General features: G+C 29.5%; 3 protein-coding genes across 3 annotated transcripts; 1 reads left to right on the top strand and 2 right to left on the bottom strand.

Annotated features, from left to right (window-relative positions):
- Positions 1-386: 386 nt before the first annotated feature.
- LOC141526931 (uncharacterized) lies at positions 387-4,706 on the bottom strand. The gene is made up of 6 exons (XM_074242090.1): positions 4,419-4,706; positions 3,053-4,272; positions 2,922-2,981; positions 1,313-1,543; positions 1,059-1,229; positions 387-972 (listed from the first exon to the last, which is right to left on the bottom strand). Coding segments are annotated over exons 1-6 (1,827 nt in total). The 5' UTR covers positions 4,421-4,706; the 3' UTR covers positions 387-829.
- A 482-nt stretch (positions 4,707-5,188) lies between these two features.
- Positions 5,189-9,522, bottom strand: LOC141526932 (uncharacterized). The gene is made up of 6 exons (XM_074242091.1): positions 9,208-9,522; positions 8,678-8,917; positions 8,361-8,598; positions 6,766-7,540; positions 5,696-5,938; positions 5,189-5,622 (listed from the first exon to the last, which is right to left on the bottom strand). Coding segments are annotated over exons 1-6 (1,815 nt in total). The 5' UTR covers positions 9,210-9,522; the 3' UTR covers positions 5,189-5,305.
- A 675-nt stretch (positions 9,523-10,197) lies between these two features.
- Positions 10,198-12,404, top strand: LOC141527018 (RNA-binding region-containing protein 3). The gene is made up of 4 exons (XM_074242243.1): positions 10,198-10,356; positions 10,455-10,934; positions 11,005-11,662; positions 11,743-12,404. Exons 1-4 carry the CDS (start codon positions 10,342-10,344, stop codon positions 12,057-12,059), a joined length of 1,470 nt encoding a protein of 489 aa, XP_074098344.1. The 5' UTR covers positions 10,198-10,341; the 3' UTR covers positions 12,060-12,404.
- Positions 12,405-13,744: the final 1,340 nt, after the last annotated feature.

The raw sequence follows: 13,744 nt of genomic DNA, 5'->3' as shown, positions 1-13,744 counted from the left end.
GGAAATCCAAGGTGAATTTAGCTCAAGGCTTTGTTTTTATTTTTATTTGATTTTTAAATCTGGTTTAAATAGATAATAAAGTCAATTATTCTAACGTCTAGACTTTTAAAAAAATATATAATTGAGTCAAAACATATGTTATTAAATTATATTTTTTTTTTGTACGTAAAATGAATGTTTTATTTCATTTTAAAAGATATGACGAGTGGTACGCGACTCTGACCATGTCGGATGATTGCTGATAACGGTAGACCCAATGAAAAGTAGCATATTCCTTCTTCCAATTATTTTCACATTCGATTAGTGATGACTACCACATTTCTTTTAATTCTTATCAATATAAAAATGCTAATCAATCAACTTTGCAATTAAATTTTTCAAAGTAATAATTCTAATTTATTATTTATTTTACTGATACATATTTGCTTATACTTATTTACTTATTTTAAAAATAAACTAATTTAATTTAATCGATTTTTAACAATCAAATTCTATTCTAGCCGTGATGACGTTGCTAGCAATAAATACAAAAACGTGTGTGCATTTATAAATACATGAAGTGAATGTCATTAAAAAAAGTTACATTTCAACTTTTTTTTTTGCTTGCAGTTTTTTTATTTTTCCTCAAATAGAATAATCATTTTAAATTAATAAATCAAGCAACCAGTTTTTTGTTATTATTAATATTATTATTCTAAATAAAAAATATTCTATGTACTTTTTTTTATATTGACTGCCATTATTAATTAATAGATGATTGCTGATATTATTTGTTGGATAATTAAATATTCTTCTTTTTTCTCTCGACAATTTATTAAGTTCTATCTTATCAATAACCATTTCGTTGGTTGTAAGAATTACTATTTCCGTACGAGTTACCATTTTGATTATAGCTGTTGCTATTTGAATTACCTCCTCCGTAGTTACTTGACGAAAAAGGTTTGCTGTTATAACTATTTTCGCCCATACCACCTTAAAAAAAAAAAATCATTTAGTACTTTTAATTTTACAATTAAGATAATTTGTTAAAAAGAGTAAAAAATTCAAAAATTATTAACCTAAATTACTTCCACCCCATTTATTTCTACCGGCTCCACTATTATCACGATCACCTCTAATATTACGATCAAATCTACCTCTATCACCGGAATCTCGGCCACCTCGAGAACCACCACCACGCGCATTACCACCACGTGATCCACCTCCATTTCTTCCCGAAAATCTTCCTCCTAAAATATTAAAAAAAAAAATTATAATATTCAAATAGGTAAATGAAAAAAAAATAAATTTTTATAGCTGAATAATTTATTACTTTTGAAAGCATTTGGATTTCTTGCAAGTTCATATAGTTTTGGATTAACAACTTGTTTAGCTTCTTCTAAAACTTGAATCAAATCGTTGGCTTTATGCGCATTATTAGGAGTGAAGAAAGCATACGCTGTTCCGGTTCGCCTTGAACGTCCAGTTCGTCCAATGCGATGAACATAGTCTTCAGAATTCGATGGATAATCAAGATTTATCACAAACTTGACATCCTCAACGTCTAGTTGGATAAAATAATTTCATCAAATACATAATTATTAAAAAATAGTGTCTCTTGTGGTGCAATCAATGTCACAAAGCAAATTTTTTCAAAAGCATTATGAGTAGTGTGAATTTGTAAACTATGAAAATAGAATTCTATAGAGTAGATAGTAAAATTTTAAAAGAATAGTTATTTGTTTTTATAATAAATAAATAAATAAATAAATAGATTAAATAAAATTCTATGTACATAATAAACAATCAGCGAAAGTGAATCGACCACAAAGAGCAACCACATTTAAATTACCTGTTGATTTTAAAGGCTGGAATGTAAATACATTTGTTTGGAAATGTAGAGGAATCAGAGCTCAGATGGTTGTCAAGTCTCGCATGAGAGATTAGCGAGCTCTAGATTAATGCATTAACAAATTCACACCCGTCTCTCCCGCACCAAAGTATGGATCTTTGTTGGATTTTACCTGATTCTCAGTTTCTTTCCAATAACTCATTGATACGTTGTAGTTGAAGTATAAAAAACAAGTATTTATCAATATTTATTGTATATATAATAAATTTTAAAACAATGTCATGAATTGTATGGACGATTTTTTGAATAAATTAGTGATTATATCGTTGCTAAAAAAAAAAAAAAAAAAAAAAAAGTTGATTATTTTTAGTCAATTGTCGCCAATAGGTTTCATGATCATTTTTCTGACTTTCAGAAGGCAGTTGGTTGATGCTGTTTTTCAACTTAAATTAAAACAACTATAATTGATGTAATCCATAAGTGTTCGTCTTGACTAGATGCCCTAACATTAACTTCCATACTTTGGACCGTCGCAGGTACAGAGCGAGAGTGTGGTATTTCAACAAGTGGCACGGTTGATACCGAGGCACAGCGTAATGTTAGCTTGTTGCGAGGGGACAGCAACCAGCAGTCACACCCCGTTCAATTATTTATTCCAAAGCAAGCTCTTCCAGAGTTCTTATCATTGATAAAACTCCGTCGCATGTGCCTCTGAAAACACATAGAACAGCATGTTATTACCAGACTGACAAGACTTGTCTCCTTCTTAATTAACAAAATAAAAAAAGTCTAAAACCCTGACTAAAATCTTACCTTACACTCTTTTTATTTTTTATTTTTATTTTACCTGAAAATTTCTAAATAAATTTTTCTTCAATCTAGCTATATAAATAATTTAGGTTTCCTAAACTACTGTTTACACCGTCGGCTATTTAAGAAGCGTAATAGAGCAGCAGCGTCAATCAGTCTGGCATATGCCGTTATCCGTGGCCACATTTATAAGATATTGACTGTTAATTAATTAACGCGGTAATAACCATCGCAGCCTGACCCTTACATCTTATTTAATCGCTTGTCAATATATTCTTACCTAACCCACGTGCTGCAACATCTGTAGCTACTAAAATTGCCGATCGAGTACTGCGAAATTCTGTGAATAATCGAAATTCAATATCAATTAAAAATTTTTTTAATTAATAAAATATTTAAATTAATACTTACGATTAAGAACATAATCTCTTTCTTGTTGGCTTTTATCACCATGAATGCCAATCGCTTGCCATCCGTATCTATTAATAGCCCGAGTAATATCATCAACTTTTCTCTTAGTTTCAACAAATATTATAGTTTTATTTTCTGGTTCATTTGAAATTTCTTCTAATAATTTCATAAGTTTACTTTCTTTCTCGTACTCCTCACACACATCAACTATCTGAAGAATATTGTGATTAGCTGACAATGTCAGTGAACCAACATTAATTTGAATATAATTAGATAAAAATTCTTCGGCTAAATTTCTAACTTCTTTCGGCCAGGTCGCTGACCACATCAGTGTTTGTCTATCAGGTCGTATTTGTTCAACAATTTTTCTTATTTGAGGCTCGAATCCCATATCTAACATTCTATCTGCTTCATCAAGTACTAAATAAGTGCATCGTCGTAAGTTAGTCGTACCACGTTCTAAGAAATCTATTAAACGTCCTGGTGTTGCAATACAAATTTCAACGCCCCGCTCAAGGTCACGTGCTTGAGGTCCTTTAGGTGCTCCACCAAATATACATGTATTTCTAACTTGTGATGAAACACCAAAATCAGCAGCAACTTGTTGAATTTGTTGTGCAAGTTCTCTCGTTGGCGCTAATACAAGAGCGATAGGTCCATCTCCTCTGTTTAAACGCGGTTGATGATTTATGTGGACAATTGCTGGTAAAATATACGCCAAAGTTTTTCCTGAACCAGTTTGTGCTATTCCAACCATGTCACGGCCAGACAGTACAATCGGCCAACCTTGTGCTTGAATGGCTGTTGGTTGATCAAAACCTTGTCTACGTAACTCAGTTAAAATGTAATCAGGGAACCCACCATCTTCAAAATAAATATTAGGTCCTGGTACTGTTAAACCTTTTACTGTTATTTCTCTGTTGGATCGGTAAGCTTCAACAGCACGGGATGAACGGGCGACGACACTTGAATTTGGTTGATATAAATCTTTACGGAATGGCTGGAGACTGTCTAAATCCCATCTTGGTTTTCGTAATCTTTCACCTGGTTGACGGTTTTTAAATGAATTACCTCCACCAAATCCACCACTGTCACGATTGCCTCCATTATTTCCATAACGAGATCCACCATCTCTATTGCCTCCAAAACGACCGCCACCTCCAGATCCACCTCGTCCTCCATTTCCTCGCCTATCGTTCCGATCACGATCACGAAAAGCCCTGCCAATTCATTCATTTTTTTTTTATTAAAAAATATATATCTAATTATTTTTAAGTTCTAAACACAAAAAAAAAAAATATATTTAGACAGTGTATTTTTATTAAAACCTTAACATAAAAATATTTTTATTATGTCTGATACTTACATGATTAGATGACTGAACAAATTGAAATTTATTAATGTTTTGAGAGTTAATTTCCTCTAAAAATTAATATTATTTCGTAATAATTAGTACGAACGCGTCACCTCACTGCAATTAAGTTCTGTATACTGTTGTGAAACATCAATGGCGGACGAATAATGTATAAAATAGTCCCAAAATTATTTACTTCACTTAACATAAAATAAAAATAATAATTAATCAACTTAAAAAAATTTTTGCTTATCGTTAATAAAAATTAATTTTTTTTTATTATTTTATAAAGATTTTAAATTACAAGAGTAATATATTATTTTTCTAACTCCAATTTGGGCTTATGGATCAATAAAAATGAAAGTAGGAAACTAAATGGACAAGTAGTAAGCGCATGACTTTTAGCGGTAATTTTAAATTTGTAATTTAATACTATTGTAAAATAAAAAATTTATTTTTTTATTAATTGCAAGTTCTTTATTATATTCAACAGTTTAAATCTAAGACTAAGTCAGTCACAGATCACAGAAACTTGGAATTCATTATGAATTAAATCACACATTAATAAGAATCTTATTTTTTTAAATTAAATTATTAGTCATATTACTTATAAATGTAGATATAATCATACTGTATTATGAATTAGCCAAACAAAAAATAAATGAAAAGAAAGTTTATCTAAATGCTTTGCATTTAAGATATGCAAACTTTTCAAATAATAACATCTATAATTAATACTATTTGTAGAATATGATTGAGTAATATTTAAATGAAAATATTAATGATATTTAAAGTGTTGTTTTTTTTTTTCTTAATATTACACAAAGATTGTGATTAACGGAAATAAATGTTATCATAATAAATAAGTGCACAATCACTATCATTATCTATTTTTTTCTTTAATAAGAATTTGGTGCAGAGTAATTGCAATTGTATCCGTTATCACTGTTATGGTATGTAGAATCATTTTGTACGTAACTTCTTTGTGCAGTATAACCATAAGAATAATTTTGATCAAATGATTGTTTCGTAGGTTGATTATAATTCGATCCTGAATAAGCATTAATAGCAGATTGATAAGACGTCCCACCTCGGTAATTATTGTTGTTATTAATAGCATTCCCTCGGCCTTTTCCATTGTTTTCATAATTGCCAGGACGCCTGTTGTCAACTCGTTCATTAATCCTTGGAATTTGAGCACCGTATTTTTTTGCACCTTGTATAAATTTATTGATTATAGAAACATAAATACATATAATACAATTGTTTAAAGTTTTTAAAATGATTACCTTTGCCTACATGCTGCGCGGATTTAGCGAGCTCTGCCATCTCACTGAGACGTGGGTTTATATTTTGTCCAGCTTCTCGTAATACTGCAATCAAATCTTCAGCGTGCTTCATATTGTGTGTAGTGAAAAATGCATATGCTGTTCCAATTTGACGTCGGCGACCAGTACGTCCAATACGATGTATGTAATCTTCTGATGATGATGGATAATCAAAATTTATAACATACTTCACGTCGTCAACATCTGAAAATTCATTTGTGTCTTATTTAATTTTAAATTAATAATTTTATTTAAAGTATACTTAAATTACATTAAATAGAACTTATTCATTTCATAAAGTAGAGTTAAAAATATTTCTAAAAATTAAAAGCAAGATTATCAACTGATATTTCAATTCTCAGTAGAAAAGATGATGTCATTACAGTAATATTAAAGGCAATTTATTTATTATTCATACTTCAGAAAATTCTTTAGCACATACTAGTGATTATTTTCTTGAGAAAATTATACATACTTTTTTTTCATACTAAATTTTGAATTGTTTTAACTTAGCAAACGAAAGAATTCTTTTCATTCTTTTCTATCAATAATGTTCTAAGAAAAGATATTGCGTTACAGATGCCGTAATGGCGTTTAAAAATTATACCCCCTTACATGGCACCCAGGAACCACAAAGGCGTAAAATAAAAATTCTGTTTTTTTTTTAAGTCCAAAAAATTTTTTAGTTTGAAGAAAAATTTTTTTTTTTGGAACTGACGTATTTTTATATGAAACGTGTAGATATGCAAAAAAAAATTTTTCTTCAAACAAAAAAAAAAACAGAATTTTTATTATACACCCTTATGGCATCTGAGGTGGGTCCCGGGAACCATAAGGGCGTATACAATTTTTTTTTAGCATTTCTCCACATTTCGAACAAAACTACGTCGATTCCCGAAAAATTTTTTTTATACGCCTTTATGGCTTTTCACCGGGACCTTTTGCCGGTACACGCCTTTATGGCATCTGGAACGCGATATCAATTTGATAATTTTTATTTTAAATATAAATATAATTTAATAAATATTCACCTAAACCACGAGCTGCTACATCAGTTGCTACGAGAATTGGTGCCCGTCCACTACGGAACTCTTGTAAAACATGATCTCTCTCATGTTGATTTTTATCTCCGTGAATACTCAGAGCTATCCAGCCATCTCTTCTTATATTTCTTGTAATGTCATCAACTTTACGTTTAGTTTCAACAAAAATAATTGTTTTATTTTCTTTCTCAGTACCAATTTCTTGCAACAGTCGCTGTAATTTAATATCTTTTTCAAACTCCTGACACACATCAATTATCTGAATAATATTATGATTAGCAGACAAAGTCAATGATCCAATATTTAATTGTGTATAATCAGTCAAGAAATCTTCAGCTAAAGTACGGACTTCCTTTGGCCACGTTGCAGACCACATAAGAATCTGACGGTCAGGTCGAATTTGTTCAATTATTTTACGTATTTGGGGTTCAAATCCCATGTCTAACATTCTGTCTGCCTCATCAAGTACTAAATAAGTGCATCGTCGTAAATTTATTGTTTCACGTTCAAGGAAATCAATTAATCTTCCAGGTGTAGCGATGCATATTTCTACTCCTCGCTCAAGATCACTTACTTGAGGTCCTTTTGGAGCTCCCCCAAATATGCATGTGTTTCTTACTGATGCTGATTCACAAAAATAATTAGCTACTTCTTGAATTTGCTGAGCCAATTCCCTAGTCGGTGCAAGAATTAAAGCTATCGGCCCATCTCCAGGACTCAACGGTGGTTGATGAATTATGTGGACGATTGCAGGCAAAATATACTATAAACAATATATTTAAAAATTAGTTTTAATTTCAATAAAAAATATAAATATATTCTCAGACAAATAATATTAAGGGGGAACACCACCGTGACGATCGAAAAAAAGAGGTGGTTTTTGAGAATTTTTTTGACAGGGAAAATCAAGGAATTTAGCGATCGGATTTTTTTTATTTTCTTAAGAATTCATTAAAAATTATTACCCTAAACTTTTGTTAAAAATTATTTAATTACTACAAAGTTATTAACAATCTCGAAGAGCATTAGAAAAAATTCTCCCTCCATGCTCGGTCCGATAACTCAAATATGGATCATCTGAAAATAAAAATCCAAAATGCTTTTTAATCAGTAAAGATGTAGTTATCGTCGCACGAACGGAATTTTGAAAATTTTCATTTTAAAAAAAGTGGCGACTGATTGAAAATTTTCTCACTATTTTTACTATTTTTTTTTTTTTGTTCTGACTCTGCTAAAAAAATCTTTAAAATAAAAATTTTTTTAATTTCGTACGTGCGACGATAACTACATCCTTACTGATTAAAAAACAATTTGGGTTTTTATTTTTAGATGATCCGTTTTCGAGTTATCGAACCAGCTATGGAGAGGGAAATTTTTTTTAGTGCTCTACGAGATTGTTAATAATTTTGTAGTAATTAAATAATTTTTAATAAAAATTTAGGGTAATAATCTTTAATGTACCCTTAATAAAATAAAAAAAATCCGATACCCAAATTCCTTTATTTTCCCTGTCAAAAAAATTCCCGAAAATCACCTCTTTTTTTCGATCGTCACAGTGGTGTTTCCCCTTAATTGTCTCTTACTCCTAAAGTTTTTCCTGAACCCGTTTGAGCAATTGCTACAAGATCTCGACCACTGAGAGCAATAGGCCATCCTTGAGACTGAATAGCTGTTGGTTGTGAAAATCCTTGTTTTCTTATTCCTTCCATGATGTAGGGAGGAAAATTTCCTTCCTGGAAATACTGGATTGGATTAGGAACGTTGTTTCCTTTTACAGTTATCTCAGCAGTCTGACGAAATTTATTAATTTCATCAGGTGATCTATAAATATAAAAATTTAATTAATTTATGACAAAGAAAATTATAAAAATTAAACTTTAGAAGGAAAAAAATTCAATACCTTCTTGATACAGATGAATGTTCAACATAAAAATCTTTCTTCACTGGTTCTAATGACAATATGTCCCAGTTTAATTTTTTTAAGGCACTCCCAGGTGTTTTACCTCTGACTCCTCCACTGGTATTGCCTCCACGACCCGCAAACCGATTATTGCCATAATTATTATTATCATAGCCACCACGTTCTTTTCTATTACTTCCATTGCCACGGCCTCTACCTAAATTTCGATCTCGATGAAGCCTAATGGAAAAAAAAAAAAAAAAAAAAAAATGAAAATTAGCTTAAAAAAATTTTTGATATTAATTAAAAAAAACTTATCTAATGTATACATTATCATAATATAAATATGTGAGTAATAATTCAATAATTCTAATATTAAGTACGGGTCACAGCATTGATTAATGATTGCAGAAGCATTAAAAATTAAAAAATGGCTGCATTTTACGTAATTACAAAAAAATTTCATCTAAATAAAAAATTATTAAAAAAAATTTATTGACTTATAATAAAGTTTATTACGGAGTACTTACATTATTTATGGCGATTAATTCCCCAAACAACGGATTCGCTTTATTTCTTTTTATAATGCACTAAAATGTATTACGCGTAATCAATGGCACATTGATGGACGACTAAACAAATAACAATTTTATCAGTATTTTATTTGTTTGTCATCATTAAATCTTAAATAATATTTATTCCTAATCATACGTAGAAACAGATAAATCAAAACTTTAAGTTATTTATTAATTCAATTATAAAACACGTAGTAATAAATTATATTTTGGATAAAGCCGGCAATCCCGCCAGCCTCGACCACTTTCGAGAGACTTCCGAAAGTAGTTCCCTATAAACTGTTGCCATTGGCAACTGCGTAATAATATCACAGTTCTTTTTTCTATGAAAATCTATACTCTTTTTTTTTTTTTGTATTTTTTTTATCGAGGTGCGAATTTTTGTATTTTACTTGTTAGTATTATTATTATTATTATTACAACAATGACATTTAGAAATGTTACTGAAGTTGACAGATATTAAAAATTTTTTTAGAATTTTACAGCAATTACATTATTGAAAAAAAAAATATTATTAAAAAGTTTCACATGTGAAAATTAATAAAAATTACAAGTGAAAATTTTTAGAAGCATTTTTTTATTATTTTAAAATCAACAGCTGACGGCTAATTTCAGTGTTATCATTTAGATATTTTTATTTTGAATTTAATTTTCTAAAGAATTAATTTTTTTCGCGTATTTTAAATAGAAAAAAAATTTTTTAGGTTATTCAACAAAAATTTTTATTACATACTTTAATTATTTTTAAGAGGAAAAATATTTTATTTTTTCGTATATTTTTCATTCGAGAATTTGTAAGTGAAAACAATATATAATTTTTGATATTAAAGAAATTAAAAAATTACGTCATTATCAACAATTGGATTGATAAAATTATTTTCTTCTCATAGATGGCATTAAGGTGTTGTTATTGAAGTTTCGAGTTTCATTGTATATAATTACAATGTAAATAATATACTAAACAGTTATGTGTGTTTGTTTATTTTCTACGCATTTTGTGAAAGTATAAAAATAACTTTTATTGACAATAATTAAAAGTCTATAATCATTAATTGTTATTTATTATTTGAGAAAAAAATAAAATAAAACATGTCGTTACAAAAGGTAATTTTCTTTTGCTAATTAGTCCATGATAGTTATTATAATTGATTTGATCCTAACCTACCACAATGTGAGCTAAAAAAATTTTTTCAATGTTATAGCCTTGTGATACACTCCGAGTATTACACTTACCTCCGTACTTAAGCGATGAAAAGAGAAATGAGTTGTTTAAAAAATTTGGTGCTGAATGTACAAAAACAATTAGAAAATCAGATACATATACAACGACGTTTGTTAAATTTCCATCTAAAGAATTAGCTACAAAGGCATTTTTACAATTACATCAGTTGGAAATAAAAGGACAGTTTTTGTCTGTTGAATTTGCAAAAAAATCATTCATAAGTAACACAGATGATGATGTATTGTTTAAATCAGAGCCATTGAATGTGAGTGAGAAAGATGATAATGCAAATACTAAAAATTTCCAAGCCTTCATTGATAAATTAAATACTTGGACATCTAATTATAATTTTTCTCAACCACCACCACCAAATATTTCTTATAAATACCCATTACCTACGAGAAATATTTTGTTAAGAATTTCAATCCAGCTTTTGAGAGAACCTGCTTTTTATACTCAGGTAAAATAATTGTTTTAATACTTTTATTGGTTTACAATTTTTTTTAATTTATTTTTTTTTTCTCCACAAGGTGTTACATTTAATGAATAAGATGAATTTACCCCCACCTTTCAAAGAACTTGAAGCTGAATTTCCAAGCTTGAAAGAAGTATATAATATGGAAAAATATAAAGATATCTTTGGTAACATCAATGTCGAGAATGATGATTCTTTATCGACTGATAATTACTTTATAATGGAAAATAATGATGATGAAGACGATAAAATGGAAGTTATGGGTGATGGCAATATTGATGAAGACGAAGAAGAATCAGAAATGGAATCGGATAACGAAGGAACGAATAAATTGCAAGAATTTATTCCTGTTAAGAGAAAATTACCTGAAAGAAAAAGAAAAATAAAGATTCCTAAATTTGTTAATCCTACTGTACATCCGAAGCTTATTTCTACAAAACAAAAAGTCATCCGGCCAGAAGATGTATTTGAGCGTATTCCAATAGAAGAAATAAAAAAGAAGACTGTTATAAAGACCGATAGTTTAGTAATTGATAAAATTGTAAATACTGATACAAACGATCAATCTCATGAACCACCAGAGAGTGGTTTTGGCATAATAAATCCTGTAATAAAAACTGATGATGGAAATGATGAAAAAACAAAAGAGGGTGAAAAGTCTAAAGAATTCATAACTTCTGAAGAATTAGCCAGTAATCGAATATCGGCAAATGGTAAATTAAGAAGCATAATTGAAATAATTTTTTTTGGCTTATTTTTATGGGGTATTAATTATTTTTTAATTTTTTTTCAGATCAAAGATTGTTTTCAGAGTTTAAAAATTATCATCCGGGTAAACCATCGTGCCGATTATACATTAAGAACTTGGCGAAAGAAGTAAATGAAGATGATTTGCATTATATTTATCGAAAATACATTATACCGAGTTTAGAAAATTCAGAATCGGAGTACAATGTTAATTTAATGCGTGGCGGCCGCATGAAAGGTCAAGCTTTTGTTACATTTCAAAATATTGAGCAAGCTCAACTTGCACTTAATGAAACTAACGGTTATAAACTTAAAAGTAAATACATGGTAGTACAGTTCTCAAATGCAACCAACAAAAAGTAATTGTATTGTATTATTTTTTTTTTTTTTTTTTTTTCAATCAAACCATCGGTGCTTCATATAAAAAATAATGATGCAAAGTTAAAGCAGTCTGAATTAAAGATGTATATTATTTATTAATTTTTAATGTTATTTTCACTGAGTCTTATGAGGAGGTTTCAATTTTTTGTTCACACCGAAGTGCTTCCAATTTTTAATAACTGAAAGTATTATTTTTGATTAATTAAAGTTATTACAATTTATCCGAGATTTAATATCTCTTGTGCTTAAATTGGTTTAAGAATTAAGATTTTTTGTAAATAAAGTTTTTACACAATTATTGTAAATAAATTATCTACTAAAAAATTATACATTATAAGTTTTTTTACAATATTTATCAGTACTATCAGTATTAAGTAATTTTGTTCAACATTTAAATATCAAAATAATTATGTATTTACATAAGATTGTGATCAGTCAAAACCGAACAATACCTATATTCAAGTAAGAAAAACATATACAATGAGATATGTTTTTTTCGAAATCTATTTTCATAGGCCTGTAAAAATTTTTTAGATCCTTATGTCTATAAAAAAATTGTATCCAATTTATTGAATAGAATGTATTGACATTTATTGCATACAGAACCAAATTTCAAAAATCTGCTCTCAGAATTTTTTTTTGGCGTCTTAAAAAAGTCCTAAAATAGTATTGGTTTTTGTCACGTTTAAGATCTTAAACAAACGACAATTTTAAGACGATTTTTTCTTATACGGGTATGTATTTTCTGACTCAGCTCGTTGAGTTATGTCGGAATATAGAGAAATTTTTCAAAAATTCCGTTATGAGGACCAATGTAATAGTTAAATTTCTACGAAATCTACTGAAAATATCGTCGAATATTTATAGCTATCAATATCTTATACATTTTATTTTTATAAATGAATACAATAATAATTTAGTACCCCATAAATTGTCTCAAATGAATCCTCTGGTTCAATATCTGGCTAATATACAATTTTACACATGTCAAAAGATTGTTTCTAGCACGTACATCCTATGTTACATTTAAAGCTTGCACGCGAATCTTTTCTTTTGGTTTGATTCCTGTTTTAGTATATAAATTATCCCCTCGAAATTTATCTAAATGTTTCCTACCGATCTTTAAGGTCGCTGGTGTGTCCCCCCTAGCCTTCAAAGCCGATTTCACGACGCAAATAGAATTAAGGGTACTCGTATGTAGGCTATTTCTCTTTTTTGTCTTTATATCTGGGATAAACGAGAATGCTCTTTCCACCGCAGCATTAGAATGAGGTAATATCCTCACCATTCCCAGTAACAAACGCCAAGTTTCGTAACGAAAACAGCCATCAGGATTGGTAATGTTACAAATTGCCATTCACATTTCGTCAAATGACAATTCGCTCCATTCTTTCTTCTGATGATCAATTTCGTTGTACAAGGATTGCCATTCGCGGCGAATATCACTTTCATCGGTAACGCGTAATCGGCGACAAACGCTTAGCACGCATGAGACCGTCATCTCGCGATTTTTATGAAATAACGCGGGAATCTTTTCAAAAACCGTCAAATTTTTTAAAAAATCGTCGTCGAACGGAAGTCTATCCCTAATTTGTTTTGCCGCGGTAACATAAAACTGAAGGCATTTTTGACGGAAAGACTCGATGTCTGCTTGTGAAGTTCCTCCA

The sequence above is a fragment of the Cotesia typhae genome, unplaced genomic scaffold, assembly GCF_013202065.1.
Source record: "Cotesia typhae breed Kobodo isofemale line unplaced genomic scaffold, CoteBio_Ctyphae contig_4, whole genome shotgun sequence".
Lineage (NCBI taxonomy): Eukaryota > Metazoa > Arthropoda > Insecta > Hymenoptera > Braconidae > Cotesia > Cotesia typhae.
Note: the sequence above shows the minus strand (reverse complement) of the source record. Positions and strands in the feature narration are given on the sequence as shown.